Here is a 19,554-nt window from a genome sequence, read left to right as displayed (position 1 = left end):
GCCTGGCGCCCCCAGCCACCACCTGGCGCCGGGGGCCCAAAGCCGAGCTTCGGAGCGGCGGCGGCGCCTCGGTCACCCGCGAGGCGCCGGCCCGCCCAGGTGCGCCCGGAGGTGGCGGCCCCGCCCCGCCGTCCCCGCGCCCCCCCCCCGCTGAAAGTGAAAGCTGGGGGCGGGCGGAGGGGGCCGGGGCCGCGGCGGGGCGGGGCGGGGCCGGACGGGCGGGCGCGGGCGCTCCGGGGCCATGGATGGGCTCGGCCGCCGCCTGCGAGCCAGCCTGAGACTGAAGCGCGGCCGCGGGGGTTAGTGCCGGCCCGGGCTCGGCGGGGGGGGGGGCGGGGGCCGCCGGGCGGGGGGACCCGGAGGCCGGGCGGCGGGGGCAGGGTCGGGACCCCGGAGCACTTTGGGCGGGATTCCGCAGGGCGGCGCGACGGTCAGGTGAGCTGGAGACAGAGCTGCAGACAGCGCAGGTAGGGGTCTGCGGGCCAGGTGGGGGCGGGGTCAGAGGTCACCGGCGAGGCCCAGCTTGCGAGCCCCCCCCGGGAGGCGGCGGCCGGAGGAAACCGTTGTGGGGCCCCGGGGCCACGTGTCTTTCCATTCAGGAAGCCGGTGTGCAACCGCAGAGTGCCTGGAGCGCCCGCAGCGCCCTCCGGGGGGCGCCGCCTCGCAGCCCGCACTGGGCGGTGGCCTCTGCCGAGCCCCTGGGAGCCAGCCTGCCCTGACCCTACCATAGCCTCTGGCCACCAACACTGTCCTTCCCAGCGCCTGCACCGCCAGGCCCCCGGGTGGCCTCCAGGGACAGGCAGAACTAGGGTGGAGCCTACCCTTCTGCCTCCTGAGAGCACGACCCAAAGTGGGCCCGCCCCACTCTTCAGCCCCCCAACAGTGAGGTGGGACCCATGCCCCTGGCCCAGGTGGTGGGGGTTAAGTTAGAAATCAAGGTTAGTTTCCTCTCTCTTCTATTTAGCCGGAGGGCTGGCCATTGGAAGAAAGGCAGCGAGGATCTGATTAATTTATTCATTCATTCAACAGACACTTATTGTTGCTTGTCCAGGCAGTCCTGTGGCTGAGCAGCCACAACCCCTACATTCTCTGCCTAGAAATTCCCCTTCTGAAGAGAGTAGAGGGCTGGATGTGAGCAGGGGTCACTCCCAGCAGTCCCCCCCTCCCCTAAGATTGGCAAGTAGAGACCCCCAGTGAGCCCCTTCTACTCCACTCTCCACTCCTCCACTGAAGAGTGGGCAGTGCGCCCTCCCCTGAATGGCAGTGACTTTCCAGTGACCTGCTCTTTGTCCGTTCCCTCCCCTCCACCACCCCTGCTCCAGCTGGAGCTCTCCCCAGTGTCCAACTCTTGAACCTGCCTCACAGGGAAGAGGTCAGAGCCTGCAGCCCCGGCGCAGAATGAAGGGGAAAACTGGTGTCTTCTCTCCTCCGGAAAGCACCAGACCCTGGGAAGTCTGCTGAAGAGATAGGGTCTGTCCCCACCCACCCACCCCAGGCAGGGTAGGACTGCTGATTGTGTGGGGAGGAGCCTCCTGGTTGTGAGGCTCTGGGAGATAGGCAGTCTGTCTATACTACCTGTCCTGAAGTCTAGGACATGTCAGGCCAGCGGATACCATCCTCCACCGTCCTGGTTATTTTCTGCCCTTTTGCCTTTTTGGCTTCAGAATGTTATAAGTTAGGAGTGTGTGTGTGTGTGTGTGTGTGTGTGTGTGTGTGTGTGTGTAAATCATCAGGGAAGGAGTGTTGTGGTGGTCTTGGGTTAAGAGACCAGGTTTTCAGATCAAGGTCAGAAAATCCCCTCAACTACATTCTAGACGGTTCTGGGACTTCAGTCAGGTGGCTGTGGGAGGGGCTTCCTGGTGGAAGAACAAGTGTAACCAGCCTTTTGGCATCCCCACAAAGGGTGGCTCCCTCCTCAACTAAACCTCAGCGTAATAATCCCGTTCCAGGGCACCAGGGATTCAGTGAGGTAGCTTAATCAGGAAACAAATGCATTTGATGAGTATTGGTTTTCTCACATGCTTTCTTCTTCTCTTGATAATCTCTTCTGAAAGGGGGGAGGGAGAAAACACTGTGGGCACCAGCCCGGAAGTCTAATGACTTTTTTTGTGTCAAGGACCTCTGAGTTTTGCTGTTCGTTTGGCGTTTCTGATAAAGCAGGAGGAAATGAACTGAAAATGCTGCCCGAAGGATTTAGGAAAGAGCATGATTTCCTGAGGTTCTGGAACGACCAGCGGGAAGATTCTGGTTCTCAGAGCCCTTTGAAAACCTCTGTGGGATGTTCATTATGGAAGGCACCCAGAGGCAGGAGCCTGGGCATGGAGCTTTCATAATCCTATTAATTTTAAATAGCCTCTGATTTATCCTGTGTCTCAGGAAGGTGCCTGCTCCTCAGGCAGTAAGGATTGTGCAACAAGTCTTTGCAGGTCACAAGTGAGGTGCACCGATGGCTGAGTTCTGGTTCACTCCTGTCGCCTATTACAACCTCCAGAACCTCCTTATTTACTATGATTGGGGCACGCCCCAGGAATCATGGCTGGAAGACTGAGCCCTGGCTTTAACACCTGCCACAGAAGCCCAGCCTAGAGCTCCTGGGAGCAAGGCAGCCACCTCCTCACCCTAGCACCCTTCTCCCTTCCAGAGGACTGCTCATTCTCTGCAGGAGTGACAGACACTGGCACCAAATCCCTTTGGCTCCTGCTTCCTCCTTCCTCCTTCCCTTTTACCCTGTGCATTTCCTTGTGCCCGGGTTTCTTTGAGAATCGTAGGTGAGATTTACTGCTGTTTTCCTCTCTTCCCCTGTCTCCAGACACAGCCGTGGCCCAGCCGCTCAGGTCTCTGAGCTGGCCCAAGCAAGAAGGGCTGAGCAGGAGTGGGGGTGGGTGGTGATCACCTGGATGCTTTCCCCAGCCATGGCTGTTCCTCTGGCTGCTGATGCAGCCAGTCCCCTACTCTAGGCTACAGTTTCCTGAGTCAGTGCTTCCTATTTGGGAAGAGGGAACCTGCTAGAGCCCTGGAACAGTCTCCATGAGAGAACTGTCTGCCTTAGTCCAGGACATGTTACAGCAGGGTAGAGACTCACCATTGTAGTTATTTATTCTGGAAAAAAAATATATATATATCTTGTCTTGGGGATAGACTTTGTTCTCTACTTCAGCATCAGGAGAAGAGGCTTTGGTGTCCATACTGACTTCTAGGACTTCCCCTCTTGCTAGAAGAATTAATATGTTTATATCACTATTGGGCCAAGTGTATTTATTTTAATCGGTGCAAAGCAGTGGCATCTCAGCTTAGGGAGTGTTGGGTCTTGTGATCTTGCTATAGATCCTGAAGTCCTAGAACTTCTAGAATGTGGCAGGTAGCCTCGCAGGGGTTTTTAGCTGCTGTTGAATAAGTTGAGAAATGGAAGGTTAGCAATCAAAGTTAGGGGATGTAAATTCCCAGCCCTGAGCCGGGTGAAGCTTGGGTGTCCACGGTCTGATGCCGGCAGGCATTCCTCACTGCCCCGAGGTTGCACATAAACTCGCTGTACAATCCACAGTCCAGAATTCAAAGCCCTTAGCCCAGAAATAGCTGAGCCTTGGAGGTGTTTGCTCAGGACCTTTTTTCTCACCACACCCTGGGGCTCTTGGGAGGAGCCAAGAGCTGAGCTGTGGTGCCAGGATGCCGCCTCTGCCAGTGCCCGCATTCGGCAGCCTCTGGGGCTCTGTCACATCCTTCTTGCTCAACCCTGGGACGTGCAAAATGAAAACTGTCCTCCCTTCTTTGGAAGACAGCGCATGGCTCAGCTTCAGAGCGTTGTAGCTGGAGACCAGAGCAGCAGCCTCCTCTTTCTCGGGCTTCCTGTAGGCAGCCGGCGTGGGGAAGAGGAGAGCACCCCATGCCAAGAGGGCGCGGGAAGATGGAAGGGCAAGTGGTAAGACGAGCGCTCGGGCACTTCCGAAGTCGACTGCTTCGGCTGCGAGCAGGTCAGGACTGATTGTCCACTTCCTATATTTTTGAGGTGACCCTTTTAAACGGGGCTGCTCCTTCCTCTTTCTTTTCTGCTCGAACCTCCACATGGTCCCCCATGTGACTGACTGGGCCATGAGGTTTCTTGTGCTGGTGTGCAGAGCCAATCCTGCCCTCTGAGGGGGTTGGTGTGCTCAGTCACGAGCCTTTTGGGCCTCATGTGATGATTCAGCACAGGTGGACTCTCGGGGCCTACTGTCCTGGGACTCCCTAGGTGGGCAGAGATGCCCCAGGCTCAGAGGGCTTCCCAGAGCCTTCCCAGTCCATCTCCTCAGCTTCTGAATCAGTGGCTTCTTTCCTCCTCCTGGCTCTCTGGCTTCAAGTCTGCTAGGGCAGGCATGGAAACGGCCACTTGGCTTTGGTGTTGTTTGATGGTCAGGTGCTGGTCAAGCTTTAGGTAGCTCAGCGTTGGGAAGGCGGCCTTGGGTATGAAAGTGTCTACAGATCGGAGGGGTGGCATACTGAAGGTGCCCTGCCGTCTCAATCTCAGGACCTCCCCAGGACAATCTGGGGGAAGCTGTCAAGGAGCCAGAAAGGACCCAGGAACACACTCTGTCCAGCTTTGCTGGGGGACAACACTTCTTTGAATACCTTCTGGTGGTTTCTTTGAAAAAAAAGCGCTCAGGTGATGACTATGAGCCCACAATCACCTACCAGTTTCCCAAGGTAAGGACTGAGGGAGGGGGTTGGGGAGCAAAAAGTTGGGGTGTTTGAAAGGTGGCGTGGGTTCCATCTACTTCTCTTCACCCTGCTAGGGCTGGCGCTCTGAGCTCACAGCTTCTCTTTCTTTCTTAGCCCAGCCCTACTTTTCTGTTATCACCCACAGAATCTAGGTCTGCCTGCTGTGTGAGGGACCGGCTGAGGCTCCCTAGGACAGAAACAAGGCTAGTGCCCTTGCCCCTTCGGAGACCTCCTGGTTCTCCTAAATTCCATTCAGTTGCCTTTCCCTGCAGAAAAGCAGCTTTTCTGTCAGACCTCCTAGAACAAATCCCCTGCCTCTGCAGTGTGGGAAGGAGGGCTGCACATAACTTGGTGGGCAGGCCCAGAACTCCGCCACAGCCCAATCATCAGACTGCTGCTTGTTTGACCGTGCCATGGGTGAAGGGGTTAGAATAGGGCATCTTTTTTGTTAACTCGTCTTGTTAGCAGGTGCGGCAACTGAGCTGGCTGCTGCTGTTTTTTTTTCTGATGTGGTATCTCTGACTGCCTTCCTCTGGGGCTGGGCCAGCTCAGGGCCTTTCTTTATTTAGTGTGGCCCCTGACCTCCTTTCTCACTGTGTAGATCTTCAAGATACTGAAGGCCAAGCCACATTCATGCTGATGTGGCCCAGAGGAGCTCTGGTCTTTGGGGTCATGGTGCGGTGCGAAGAGGCAAAGGTGCCTTTTGACCTCCCTACCCGATCCCGCCAGTGGAAAGGCTTATCCTAAGATGACCTTAAACCTCAAAAGAAGCCTGGCAAGTCAGGTGCACGCTTGTAATCCCAGCATCCAGGAGGCTGAGACCAGAGGATCGCGGTTCGCGGACAGCCTCAGCTACTTAGTGAGGCCCTCTGCAACTCAGCGAGACCCAGTTTCAAAGTAAAGAATAAAAAATAGGGTAGGGGGTGTAGCTCAGAGATCGAATGCCCCTGGGTTCCATCCCCAGACCCACAAAAAAAAAAAAAAAAAAAAAGAAGAAGAAGCCTGGCAGCTCACCTCCTATCCCCACATTCCATGGCTTTCTTTTCCTTTTCCTTACAGCGAGAGAACCTGCTTCGGGGCCAGCAGGAGGAGGAGGAGAGGCTGCTCAAAGCCATCCCCTTGTTCTGCTTCCCAGATGGGAATGAGTGGGCACCACTTACTGAATATCCCAGGTAACTGCTTAGGCAGGGCTATCAAGTTGGGGAGAAGGGTGAGTGTGAGCTGCCCAGCTCCTGTGCCCCTGTCCCTTACGTGGTATGCATGCTGGTTTTCTGCCTGAGAACAGAATCTATTCCATTATAAACATCTTGTGTGGGGGCCCTTATGGCCAAACATCTTAGCTGCTGTTTGGCCTCTCACCAAAGAAGAGGGATTCTCTCACCTGCCTAGGAGCTATGTTCATTATTTTTTACTTTGTGCCTAAAAGAAGCTGGAATAGGCAGAAGGCCTTTGTATTCTAAGAGGGCAGTACAGTAAAGGCCTCGGGCATGAGAGCCCTAGACTGACTGCTTGAGTTTGAATTTTGAATTCACCATGTATAAATTTATCTTGGATAAGAAATATCCTCTTAGAGCTGTAGTTGTACACTGGCATAGTGGCACATGCCTGTAATCTAGCACTTGGGAGGCTGAGAGGGGAGGATCACAAGTTTGAGGCCCGCCTCTGCAACTTAGTAAGACCCTGTTTAAAAATATAAATTTAAAAAAAAAAGGGAGGAGAAGGAGACTGGGGTCGTCAGTGGTAGAATGCCCCTGGGTTCCATCCATGGTCACACACACACACACACACACACACACACACACACACACACACACACGAAATTTAGAACCAGAGCCTCAGTCCTTTATCTTCAAAGTGGGAATGATAATTGAACCCACCTCAGAAGGTTGTTTTGAAAATCAAATGAGGTAAAGCATTTAGGGCTTGACGCTAATGAGCACTTAATAAATGACTGGAAGCTTGGCGTGGTAGCGCATGCCTGTAATCCTCATTCTTGGAAGGCTGAGACAAGAGGATCACAGGTCCGAGGCCAGCCTCAGTAATTTAGTGAGACCCTGTTTTGAAATAGATAGATAGATGATAGATGATAGATAGACTAGGGATGTAGCTCAGAAGTAGAATGCCTCTGAATTCAATCCCAAGTACACACACACACACACACACACACACACACACACACACACACACAAGAAATACTAGGGTTATTACTACCGTGACTAATCAGCAGCTCCCCTTTGCCCTCCTCTCCACTCCTCTGACGCGCACTGCCTTGCGTTCAGAGTCTAGTGAGCAAACACAAACCAAGCTTTGTGTGTTCTCTCTTAGGGAGACCTTTTCCTTCGTCCTGACCAATGTGGATGGGAGCAGGAAGATTGGCTACTGCAGGCGCCTCTTGGTCTGTGTCGCTCAGAACTGCCCCCTCCTCTCCGTGGCCTGCTCCGCTCCACAGCTGGGCTGGTGCAAGCCTCAGCTGCAAAAGCCCAGTCTCGCTGGCAGTGGTGGTTATAGAGAGAGAACAGCCCAGCACCTGCCGCCACGTTAGTGTCCCCTCTGTAACCCCACAAGAACGGGGATATGGCACCCCTCTTTGCCCAGCCGGGAACCTTGGCTGGCCAGGCTCGGGTCTGTGCTCTCCCCACCTTTCAACAGCTCCCTGTGTTGTGAGAGGCCTGCTTGTCTAGGCCTGGGGCCTCCCAGAGGAGGGGTGGGGATTGGGACAACTAGGTTCAATTCTTGGGTTTCCAGGAGGATTCTTCAAAGCACCTGATAGCTCATTCCTCCCTAGACGTTTCTCCATCTCTAAGGTGCACTTGCTCCCTCTCCTTGCTGACCCTTCAGACTACGTTGCCCTGGAGGCAGCAATGCTTGCCTGTACTCCCCCTCAAGGCCATCTGTCTTTGACCTTGGTGACCGTGCTGACTTGACCTTGGTGACCATGCTGACCTCCCTGCTGCCTGTCCCATGCGTGGACTCTGCACAGTTAGGCCTTCCTCAACCAGCCCACCCACAGCACTCACCGTGCGCCTCAGCAGCCCAGGTGGGAGAAGCCCCTGAGGAAGTCGCAGCACTGAAGGAGCCTCTTGTCCCTCCCCAGCCCGCAGGCCCTGGCCCTCGCCTTCCCAAAGTGTACTGTATCATCAGCTGCATCGGCTGCTTCGGCCTGTTCTCCAAGGTAGGGTCGGATCAGGATTCCTTGGGGCCTGTTAGGCCTGTTAAGCTTCTGGGCTCTGTTTGTGCAACCTGAGCCCGGAGTGGAGCTCCTTCTTGATGGCCCAGCCAGCACCAAGGACATTTGGGGAAACAGCGGAGAGGGGCTTGGGCTCAACTTGGTTTCTGGCAACTCTAGGGACTATCTGCAGAGAGAAACCCTGCTCCCGCTCTAGTCAGGTAAAGAGCAGTTGGAACAGGATGAGGAGGAGGTCCTCAGGAGTCTTCTGCTCTGAGCTCCAATGTCCTCATCTGTCCAGTGGCTCCAATGCTCCTTCACCTTCCTCTGTCCTGGGCCAGAGTGAGGCTCAAATGAGGCCAAATATGAGAAGTCTCTTAATAAACCAAGGAACACCCGCAAAATATGAAAGCAGTTTTATACAGCAGAGCCTCAGACTTGCTCTGACTCTCTGAGGGGCAGAAGTCGATGTTGCCAGGCCTCGTGCTGCTGGGCTGATCTGGTGCCAGCGCCCTCGTGTCAGGACCAGCAGGGCCCCTGGGGGTGGGGAGCACCCCCATCGGCCTTTGCTTGAACGGAGCTTCCATCTGTTGTCTGTGCATCTGTTCTGAGGGCTGGGGCACCCCTGATCCTGGGGAGTCTCTGGTGGTGGTGGCTGGAAGACAATGACAACTAAGAGGTCAGGCTTCTAGGCTCCCGCTCCAGCGAGTGCTGTCCTGGCTGACGAGTTTACTCTGAGATGACTTTCTGGGGCAGTAGCTTTCTGTTGGTCTTAGAAGAAAGGAGTACAATCCGGGGGGAGAGAGAGAGAGAGAGAGAGAGAGAGAGAGAGAGAGAGAGAGAGAGAGGGGAAGGAAGGAAGAGGAAGAAGAAGAAGGAGAAAAGACTAGGAGAAATCAGGTCTTGTTCAGGAGATTGAGAGCAGATTATTTAGCATGAAATTATTTCTTCCAGGGAGGGAGGGACAGCAGGTTGTTGGAGGGGCCTAGAAGACACAGAAGAATAAGCAATTGCGGCCGGTGTGAGAGCCTTATGATGCTCTGAGCCATGCCCCCCATGGTCCTTTCTTGGCAGATCCTAGATGAAGTGGAAAAGAGGCATCAGATCTCCATGGCTGTCATCTACCCGTTCATGCAGGGCCTCCGAGAGGCAGCCTTCCCGGCACCCGGAAAAACCGTCACCCTCAAGAGCTTCATCCCGGACTCAGGCACGGAGGTGGGTTAGCAAATGAGCGGGACACCCCGCCAGCCCAGTCGGAGAGGGTAGGCTTCTGTAACAACTCTCTCTACTGTTTTTCCATGCAGTGGGTTTAAGTATAGAGAAATAGCCAGACAGGTACGGGAACTTGCTTTGAGTTTTTGGCAGGGCTGAAAACCACCAGGCATGGTGGGGTGGAGGATCATAAATTTGCAGTTAGCCTCAGCAACTTAGTAAGACTTTCCACAACTTAGGGAGGCATTGTGTCAAAACTAAAATACTAAAATATAAAATATAAAATAGGGCTGGGGGTATAGCTCAGAGGTAGAATGCACCTAGATTCAATCCCTAATAACTTTCTCTGTCTGTCTGTCTCTCTCAATCTCTCTCTCTCACATACACACATCAAAATCAGATATTCTATACCTTATAATGTGCATACAAGCTCCTAGCTATTGTTCAAGCCACTGAGACTTTTGTGATCAATACACCATGTAAGTCGAGGGTTTTGGTGCCAGAAAGGTCTTCACATCCAGCCCTTAAACTCTTTGCCCACAGCACCTCATTCTTATTCTGTGTGTCTGTCCTATCTCTACCTTACTTATGGCCTCCACCTGTCTACTTCTTATCATCCCTGCTCACTCCACTGAAGCACTAAACAGACTGAAGCAGCGAGTCGAGCATGGTTCTAAGAATTCCAGTCCTGACCCCTGGAACCCTGCAGGGTCCGTGTGCCCTTCTGAACTTTGGCTCCTCCACAGAAAAACAGAGGAGCAGCTAGAGCTTTCTGGATGCACAGTGGGGAGCTGGATGAACAAGGTTCCTGACCTCCTGAAGCTAAAAGTCAGCTAGGGAAGACAGACATTAAATAAGTAAACACACCAATAAATATCCAATTAAAAGCTGTAGGTTCACAATGAAAGAACCCCCAGGGTGTTACAGAAGAAACAGATTAAGAAGTAATAGGAGGCCCAGGTGGGCCTCTGAGGCCTGAGAGAGGATAAGGACAAGGGCGGGGGGAGCACAGTCTGCGAGGGTGGCGGTGGGAAGCTCCATGTGCTCCTGGAACCGTAGTAGTAGACGTGGGACAGGCTGGGAGGGGAGCGCACTCTAGACATGACCTGGTGTGCCATGCTGAGATTTACACAAGCCATCCTCTGAGCAGAGGACGGCCACCGGTGGGCTTTTAGACAGGGTCAGAAAGGATGGAGTAGGGCTGGTACAGGCCCAGTATTCTGGGGTCCAAGTGATTTCGCAGCTCGATGATACTTCCCCTCCGGTTTTTCCACAGTACATCTCGCTGACACGGCCCCTGGACTCTCACCTGGAGCATGTGGATTTTAGTTCTCTGTTGCACTGTCTCCAGATTGAACAGATTATTCAGATCTTTGCCTCTGCAGTGCTGGAGAGAAAAATCATCTTCCTGGCAGAAGGTCTCAGGTGGGCTCAGGCACTGAATGGCACGGCCAGACTGCGTCACTGGGCTCCAGGGAATAGAGCTGAGGCTTTCAAAGGAAGTCAGACTGTAGGGTCTGCGTGCCTACTGTCCTGTTTCTAGTTCTTGAATCTGCACTTTAGGCCTAGAAAAACAGCTGTTGCAATTCCCCTGTCCTGTCTCTGAACTTGAAGAAGGTTCCTGATTTATCTCTGAGAAGGAAATGTTCCCGGGGCAGCCTGGTAGGACCAGTTGAGGGTGGATGTAGACATGAATCTTCTCTTGCCAGACAGAGGGGGAAATAGGGTAGAGATCAGGATGAAAAAGTGTGGAATGGTATGGAGGGTAAGCCCATCGACCTGTTTATTCACTCATTCAACAAAAGTTTATTGTGTATCAACAGTTTTCCAGATGCCAAGCATTGGAAAGATACCAGCAAGACATGGCCCTTGACACGGGATTAGATAGTGGTTGAAAGCATAGATAGTGAAGTTGGAAGAATGAGTTTCAAATCCAGAAGAATGAGTTTCAAAAGCTTTGCCTATGAGGTTCCTGTAGGTCACTGTCTTCTTAAAGTAGAATGGAAATGACTGTGTCTACCTCACAGGGTTGTGGATAGGATTAAGGAAATAATGCACGTTAGGTACTAGTGCCCTGCCAAGATATTGGTAAGGACTAGCTGCTACTCATAATGAGCCCACAGCTGAGTGTATCCCTGTGGATAGTCAAAGCAGGACACAGTCATGTCTTGGTTTCTACTTCCGAGGAGCTTCAAGTCTAAAAAGAACAAAGGGAGAGATAGGACAAAATGGAGAAGAAAAACATAAAATTGTAGAGGACTGACGTTCTAGTCCTATCTGGAGATGGGGAGAATCAGTGACATTGAGCTGACAACCCTGGTTCTAGCTTTTATGGAAGAAGGAGAACAAGGTATTAGGGAAGAATAGAGGTCAGGGGCTAGATGGATGTCATGGGTTTCAGAGTAAGAGAAGTTTGGGCAGGAACTGGGGTCTGTGTGTCCAGATACTAAGAAAAGCACTGAAAAAAGGAAACTAGTCAGCCAGCCTTGCGAGTCTTAATACTTGGGAGGCTGAGACAGGAGGACCACAGGTTTGAGGACAGCCTCAGAACTTAGACAAACTCCATTTCCAAATAAAAAAATAAAAATGGGTGGGGGTGTATCTCTGAGACAGAATGTCCCCGGGTTCAATCCATAGTACCACTAAACAAATAAAATAAAAAGGAGCTAGTCATAGGTAATCTTTGTGGAAGGAGCATCGTTTTCACTTTGGAAGCAACTCTTCCTCTCCCAGGCCTATGTGAATATGAGTTTCTGTGGTGCCTGGGGCTGGGGTTCTGGCCCTTCTCCTCAGATCAGTGTTTGGGAAGTGAACACTAGAGGATTCACCTCTCGGGAACAGACTTTTCCCAGGGAAATATTACCACTCCCCACTTCCTTCCCGCATGGGGTTTTCAGGTCCCTGAGGCTGGGGCTGGGAGGGGCTTCCAGTCAGCTAGACACTCCAGAGTCTCAGTCTTCTGAACTCAGGAAATGCTAGCTCCTTACTAAGAAGCGAAACAAGGTTTCCGTGTCTGTGTTTTTACTGGCCTTGGCTTTGGGGCAATTTGGCTGGGGAAATGCAGGGCCATGAAAGCACACAGAGAGGCCAGGGAAGGGTGTGTGGGGAGATGAGGTATGGGTGGGAGTGAGGAGTTGTGACTTGGGCAATAGTGACAGGAGGAATGCTTTGTTGAAAAGCATAGACTAGGAGCCACCTCTCTGGGACTTTCCGTGTAGCAAATGCTGAGTTAGAGGTTCCTGGAACCTAGGAATTTCCCAGGCTAACTCAGGCACCAACCTGGTAGCTTTCAGTAACCTCAAGTGGCCAGAGAGAGCCATGTGAGGTCAAGACTGGGATTAGAGTGCATAGACACAAGGAGAAAAGGCTTTGCCACTCCTGTGAGGCCCCTTGTTGACAAGGCTGTCTCTTTACTACCCCACAGCCCTTAAAAGCAGAGCCAGCATCTCAATCTTCCTGGCATTCACATCCTTAGTACAGCTTGTGAGCATATAGTAGAGTCCGATCATTTCTCCATTTGAACGTTTTGAATGATTGAACATCTCTTCTTCCCTCCCCTCTTTGGAGTCGCTTTTAGTTTTGGCCAGTAATGAGTTGAGGAAACTAAAACTAAAACTGAGAAAAATAAATATCAAGCCGGGTGTGGTGGCGCACACTTGTAATCCCAGTACTTGGGAAGCTGAGACAGGAGGACTCAGGTTCGCGGTCCGCCTCCGTTACTTAGTGAAGCCCTCTGCAACTTAGTGAAAGATCCTGTTTCAAAAATAAAGGATTAAAAACAAAATGGGCTGGGGTGTAGCTCAGAGGTAGAATGTCCCTGGGTTCAATCCCCATCACCACAAAATAAATAAACAAATATCAAATGTATGCCCCACCCTGGGCCAGTGGAGCCTCCTCTTTCCTGGTTTCTGTTCTTCCCCTGCTAGGGACAAGTGGTGACAAGCCCTGTGACCAGCGTGGCTCCCAGACTAGCCTGTTTTTGTGGGCACAGGTGGCACCTGTAGAAGCTGTCCCAGGTGCTGGGCTGAGAGGGCTATAGGGTGGAGGCATGAGGGCTCCCTGACTCCTTTCCTGTGTTCTGTCGCAGCACCCTATCTCAGTGCATCCATGCTGCCGCTGCGCTGCTCTATCCCTTCAGCTGGGCACACACCTACATCCCCGTTGTTCCTGAGAGCCTTCTGGCCACTGTCTGCTGCCCCACCCCCTTCATGGTTGGAGTGCAAACACGCTTTCTGCAGGAGGTTCTGGACAGCCCCATGGAAGAGGTATGTGCAGCAAGAAGAGTGCATGGTTTGGAGTCAGGCAGACCTGGGTTTGGATTCCAGCTCTGCTTCTAATAGCTGTGAGATTTGGGGCAAGTTACTTAATCTCTTTAGGCCTGAGCTTCCTCACCTGTAGAATGAGGATAGCAGTGTTCAGTTTCTATGGAGCTCTTATTATGATGCCTGACACATACTTCACGCTCAATAAGCACTGGCTCTCTTCTCCTGATTGGTGTCTCTTTGGGCTCAGGAGGCAGCACACAGCTTATTCAGGAGTCCTGTGGCTGTCTTATACTGACTAGCCCTAATGAGTAATGTCCGGAGTATCCCATCTCTCAGATGAATGGATGATCACAGCTGGTCTCTACAACACACACCCTACTGGAATTCATTCAAATTCCTTGGAAGAGAGCCCTCCTGCAAACCGTGAGAATGTGGATTTCTGCAACATGCACCATCTTTCTGAGTAGTTTAGAGCTCAGTTGATTAGATTCAAATCCCCTTTAATTTTGTTAGCTTCTTATTTCTTGGTAGTGCCGCTGGCAGCTGAAGCTTCAGTTGTGAAAGTGGGCATTAACCAGGTAAATCTATTTCCTATAAGTGGAAAAAAAATCATTCAAATCCTGCTCTTCTTTAGGTTGTTGACAGAGACTTTAAGGATAGCAAGTTATGTATCTGAAGGCAAAAGATATATTTAGGAATGTCTGCCCTGGCCATCCATTGACTCACTGTGCAGAATGGGCCTACTAAAGGGAGGAGTCTAGAAGGAAGGTACCAACGAGGCCTGGAGCCAGACTTAGTGGAAGGATGTCCCCATTGCTATGTAAGCGAGAGTCGAGGGCCAGAGAACCCAATTGCCTTAGCTGAGGTCACAGAGGCACAGATAAAACCAAAGTCTTTCCCTACAAGGTATTTCTAGGAAGGAGAGAAGTGGGGCTGCATTTCCCCTTTTTGCTCTCCAGCTCCCCTACCCTTCCTCAGAGCTGCTGACTGAATGAACACACATGCCCTTTGAACCGTCCTTAGCCTCGTGACTAACTGGGAGAGTATTAGCTTTGTGTTAAGCAATAAAACTCAAGTTGTCCCAACCCTAGAAGTTATGAAACTTCCTGACTTTGCAGCTCTGCCTCCTCGGAAGCTGCAGCTCCTCCTTCAGTGGCCAGGCAGGAAGATGCCAGAATGTCAGTGGACTTCAGTTCCTGCTAATCAACAGCCATAGCTTGTTTTATTCCTCAGCACTGGCTTTGAAAAATGGGCAGGGGGTGAGGAAGGAGGAGAGCCCCGTGGGCAGAGTGGGTGTGTGGGGCATCCCACAACTCCCCACAGAGGCTCTTTTAGTCCATAGACAATAATATGCCCAAACACTGCAAAGAGTTCTAGGAATAACTTTGAAATAAGAATTCTTCATATGTAAATTTTCCTCCCAAACCCCCAAATAAACAGCCTTTCCTGAATGAAGGCGTCTGAGCCTATGTGTACAAGTGGTTACAGGCCTGAACTAGTTCAACTTTTCTCCCCTGGCTGATGGATAATTACAGTGCATGTGGTTTTTTATGGCATACTTTTTAGTCCTCCTCTTTCCTTGTATTTGGAAGAAGGGAGGATCCTTCACCCTGTTATCAAGACCAAGGTCACAAATGCAGTCCCCTAAGTGTCCAGCACAGGATTTGGAGGACTGTGGTACATTGGTTGCCCTTTAAAACGTGGAGCATACCATTTGATCCAGCAATACCACTTCTGATAACTACCCAAAAGAAAGGAAACCAAACTACCAAACTAATGTATGATCTATGTTCATAGCTGCACAATTCATCATTGCCAAACTATGGAAACAGCCAAGATGTCCATCAAAAGATGAATGGATTACAAAACTATGGGATATGTACACAATGGAATTTTACTCAGCCATAGAGAAAAACACAATTACATCATTTACAGGGAAATGGATGGAACTGGAGGACATTATGTTAAGTGAGATTAGTCAGCCACAAAAAATAAGAAATTGGATGCTTTCCCTAATATGCAAAAGCTAGGGAGAAATGGGTAACAGGAGGAACTCTAGATGAAGAAGGAGATCCTATAGAGGAGAAAATAAGGCAACCTAACTGAAGGATGGGAGAGGGGAAGAGGGAAACTCTCTAAAGCACATGATGTACTTAAACAAACATATCAAAGTCAATCACTAAGCCAAGTATGGGAAGGAGGGATGGGGAGGGGATGGGATGGGGATCAGGTAAGAGCTAATTGGGTGATATGTGCATGTATATCTCCACAAGTCTTTTATCCCATTAAGATGTATGACTACAATGTACCAAAAAAACAAAAAACAAAAATCCTCAAAAAAAAATGTGGAGCAGTGTTGGAGCGCCTGAATTTTCATGAGAAACTCCAAATCCATATTTTATGTGAAATATTCCAATTTAAATATTGGGAGCTAATCCAATTACTAGAATACTCTGAGGAGTATTCCAACCAGATCTGCTGGTTGGAACCGGCCAACAGTATGCCTGTTTGCAGTGCCTAGTCTAGACTGTAGGACTCTCAAATCATGATGGAGCTGGTACTGGAAGTAGGGTCCCCCACGTCCCAGCCCCGTGTTTGTCTCTCCTACAGCCTGGAGGCATTTGGTCTCCCAGCTTGCTTTCCTGTCCTCTTCCTGTTGATCCTGGGCTAATTTTCTTCCCTTGCTGAGTTTCCTGTTGGAAGGCCCAAGGCTCTTAGGGAGTTTTCAATAGAACCCCAGGCAAATTGTATATAATTAATTGGGGCAATCTTGTAATCCCAGTACTTGGGAGGCTGAGACAGGGGAATCGCAGGTTCATGACCAGCCTCAGCTACTTAGTGAGGCCCTCTCAACTTAGTGAGACCCTGTTTCTAAATAAAGAATAAAAAATAGGGCTGGGCGTGTAGCTTGGAGGTAGAGTGCCCCTGGGTTCAAACTCCAGTACAGTAAAAATAAAAAAATAATCAAGACAGGTCTGGTTCTGTCTAGCCAGAGGACAGGGGGTGGAAGAAGAGTTGTAGAGAGAGAGGAACACAGCCCCAGCCACCTCTGGCAACTTTTCTTTAGGTCTGCTTTCTCATTTGAAAGATGGGGGCAGGTCCTGCTTCACAGGACTGTTGCCAGGACTAAATAAGAAACATTTGCAAAGTGCTTATCATGTGCATGCCAAGTATTAACTGCTCTACATATAGAAGCAATTAGTATGATCAATGTTTTATTAAGGGACTGGCTATGATTTCTCTATATTATACTCACTCCTCTCTTACCTTAGCTCTTTCCTACCCATTTGTTGTTTTTTGCGGTACTGGAGATGGAATCCAGGGGCATTCTACCTCTGAGCTGCACTCCCAATCCTGTTTTTTATTCTTTATTTTTGAAACAGGGTCTCACTGAGTTGCAAAGGGCCTCACTAAGTAGGTAAGGCTGTCTGTGAACCCGGATCTTCCTGTCTTAGCTTCCCAAGTGCTGAGATTACAAGCGTGCACCACCACACCTGGCCGGCCCCCTACCCATTTTCTACATAAACATACCCTTTCCCCAGGAAAGGAACTGAGATGTCCAGAGGAAGAAGGAAAGGAATGAGAACACCAGGCAGGAAAGGAAGTTTGAAGATACTTAGGCTCAAAGATATAGCCACAAGCAGAAATGGAGATGGTTAAGTCCTCCCGAGGTTTGTGAAGGGATAAAGCCGTTCTGTATTTCTTTCAGGTGTTATTGGTGAATCTTTGTGAAGGAACCTTCTTATTGTCTGTAAGTATCTCAGTCCAGAGCCCTTGTAGCCCACTACTCATTCAACCACTCTAGTATAATTATGTCCCTTCTTTTTTGTGGTACTAAGATTGAACTCAGAGGTATTCTACCTCTGAGCTATACTTCCAGCCTTATTTTTTCTTTTTCCTTGTACTATGAAGCAGGGTATCACTAAGGTTCAGAGGTCCTCACTAAGTTGCTGAGGCTGGTTTCGAACCTAAAATTCTCCTTTCTTAGTCTCTCAAGTACTGGGATTTGTATACCACCGCCATGCCCAGCTATCTTCCTTTTTTTTTTTTTTTTTGATACTGGGGATGGAACCCAGGGGCATTCTACCTCCGAGCTGCACCTCCAGCCCCCCCCCCCCCCGCCTTTTTTATTCTTTATTTCGAAACAGGGTCTCACTGAGTTGTAAAGGGCCCAAGTAGCTAAGGCTGGCTGAGAACTGTGATTCTCCTGTCTCACCCTCCCAAATGCTGGGACTATGAGTGTGTGCCATCACACCTGGCTCTTTCCCTTATTTTAACACACATTTTGAGTAAGAACTTGTGCTAATAAGACCCTCCCTTCTCTTGAGGCCCCTGACATACACATGACTTCATTAAAAGGCCATCTGTGTTAGGGCTTTAAGTAGTGACTATAAACCAAGAATCACAGGGACTGAGAGGATCTCTTGTTAATATTTGTAGTCAAATTGAAGACAAAGAAGCAGTTTCTGTTGTTTCTCTATGTGGGTGATTATTGGGGGGTGTGGCACTCACGCCCTCCTGATGCTCTTCTGCCACCCCTCCACTGTACCCTCTGTTCTGCCTCCATGACTCTCTGTCCTCTCCTAGGTTGGTGATGAAAAAGACATCTTGCCACCAAAGCTTCAGGATGACATCTTAGGCTCTCTTGGTCAGGGGATCAGTGAGTTAAAGAGTAAGTCCTAGGCCTCTCCTGTTTTGGGTTTTTCCAGAAAGCTCCAGGGCATGATTCCCAGCTATTTCCTTCCAGAATTAAAAAAAACATATTAGGTAGACTGAGGCCAGCCCTAGCAGTCTAGGTCCTCGGGCATGCCTGAATGTGAGATTCCCCCCCCCCCCTAAGAAACAGCAGAGAATCCACACCCAGGCTCTCATTTTAATCAGTCAGTCAGTAATCGCAAACCCTACCCCACAGCTTTCCCCAGGAGCTTTCAATCTGTGATGAAAGCTATACTGCAGTGAGTTTGGGGAACTTCATCCTTCTACCCTCTGAGGTGGCCTTTGTATGTCCCCATGCAGCTTCAGAACAAATCAACGAACATGTTTCAGGCCCTTTTGTGCAGTTCTTTGTTAAGACCGTGGGCCACTATGCTTCCTATATCAAACGGGAGGCGAATGGGCAAGGCCACTTCCAAGAACGGTCCTTCTGTAAGGCTCTGACCTCCAAGACCAACCGCCGATTTGTGAAGAAGTTCGTGAAGACACAGCTCTTCTCCCTCTTCATCCAGGAAGCAGAGAAGAGCAAGAATCCTCCTGCAGGTAGAGTGACAGTGCCCACGTCTCATCCCAAGAGGGTCACTTCTAAGATAAGGAGGAGGGGCAGGGAAGTGTATTTCTTTCTAGAGGCCCCCCAAAATAGCTTTATCAATGGGGTTGAAAGAAGTAGCATGAAACTTAAGTTGGCTGGTTAATTAGCCAGCAGGACTGGGTCCTTTTGTCTTTTTAAAAAATTAGTAATTCCTGTTAATTATCCTCTATTTGTGGGCCCCTTTTGGGGCCACATGGAGTAGTGACTCTCTAGAGTCTTGTGAGGGCCTGGGGGTCCTGGCAAGGTCAGGTGGTGGTGGTGGCATGTGTGTATGTGTGCTTTAGTGTGGAGAGCAGAGTATTTCTGATCCTTACTTCTGAGCTCATCATAGTCTGCCAGGCCAGATTAGGTACTTTGTGACACCTGTATTTGAATCCATAGGTTACTTCCAACAGAAAATACTTGAATATGAGGAGCAGAAGAAACAGAAGAAGCCAAGGGAGAAGACTGTGAAATAAGAGTTGTGGTGATCAGAAGTGACTAAACTACAGGCCAGTTCTGGACTTTGGCCCCTGGCAGAGTGGTAGGATGGGAGCCACTCTTAGCCCCCAGAACCCACCGCCATCTTCCGAGTCCTGGTGACCAGGTCTTGCTTCAAACTGGTGTCAAATGAGTTTGAGATCCCTGGTGTCAGCTTTTTCAGGACTTTTGAGAGCTCTGAACTGAAGCTCATAGAACCGGATTCAAGGCGGTAGTGATACAAGAGGTGACAGTGGGAAACAGTAATACAGGTGTGGTAGGTGCTTAGGAGTTGCTGCAACTGCCATCTCCTGGGAACCACCTACAAAACCCTCAACAGAGTTGAAAGAAGTTGTGGTTCAAAAACTCACATTAAAAAAGGAGGTCTATGGATTGTGAAGATGAGAATAAAAATGCTTATTTTTTACATGTGTGTCAATATATGAGACAACCTA

The 19,554-nt window shown here is 50.4% G+C and overlaps 1 protein-coding gene across 2 annotated transcripts; it reads left to right on the top strand.

Moving 5' to 3' along the window:
• Positions 1-241: 241 nt before the first annotated feature.
• DENND2D (DENN domain containing 2D) lies at positions 242-19,098 on the top strand (the record flags this gene model as incomplete). Of its 2 annotated transcripts, none has more annotated exons than XM_080692556.1 (12): positions 242-299; positions 4,502-4,677; positions 5,752-5,864; positions 7,018-7,087; positions 7,787-7,864; positions 8,933-9,073; positions 10,347-10,495; positions 13,158-13,335; positions 17,045-17,086; positions 17,923-18,007; positions 18,352-18,591; positions 19,022-19,098. In XM_080692556.1, 12 exons carry the CDS (start codon positions 242-244, stop codon positions 19,096-19,098), a joined length of 1,407 nt encoding a protein of 468 aa, XP_080548682.1. The 2 variants fall into 2 exon arrangements, with proteins under 2 accessions (XP_080548682.1, XP_080548681.1); XM_080692555.1 differs by lacking the exon at positions 242-299 and adding an exon at positions 3,881-3,968.
• Positions 19,099-19,554: the final 456 nt, after the last annotated feature.

This window comes from Muscardinus avellanarius (genome assembly GCF_963383645.1).
Source record: "Muscardinus avellanarius genome assembly, chromosome: 3".
Lineage (NCBI taxonomy): Eukaryota > Metazoa > Chordata > Mammalia > Rodentia > Gliridae > Muscardinus > Muscardinus avellanarius.
The sequence above is the reverse complement of the archived record's forward strand: the minus strand, read 5'-3'. Positions and strand labels throughout refer to the sequence as shown.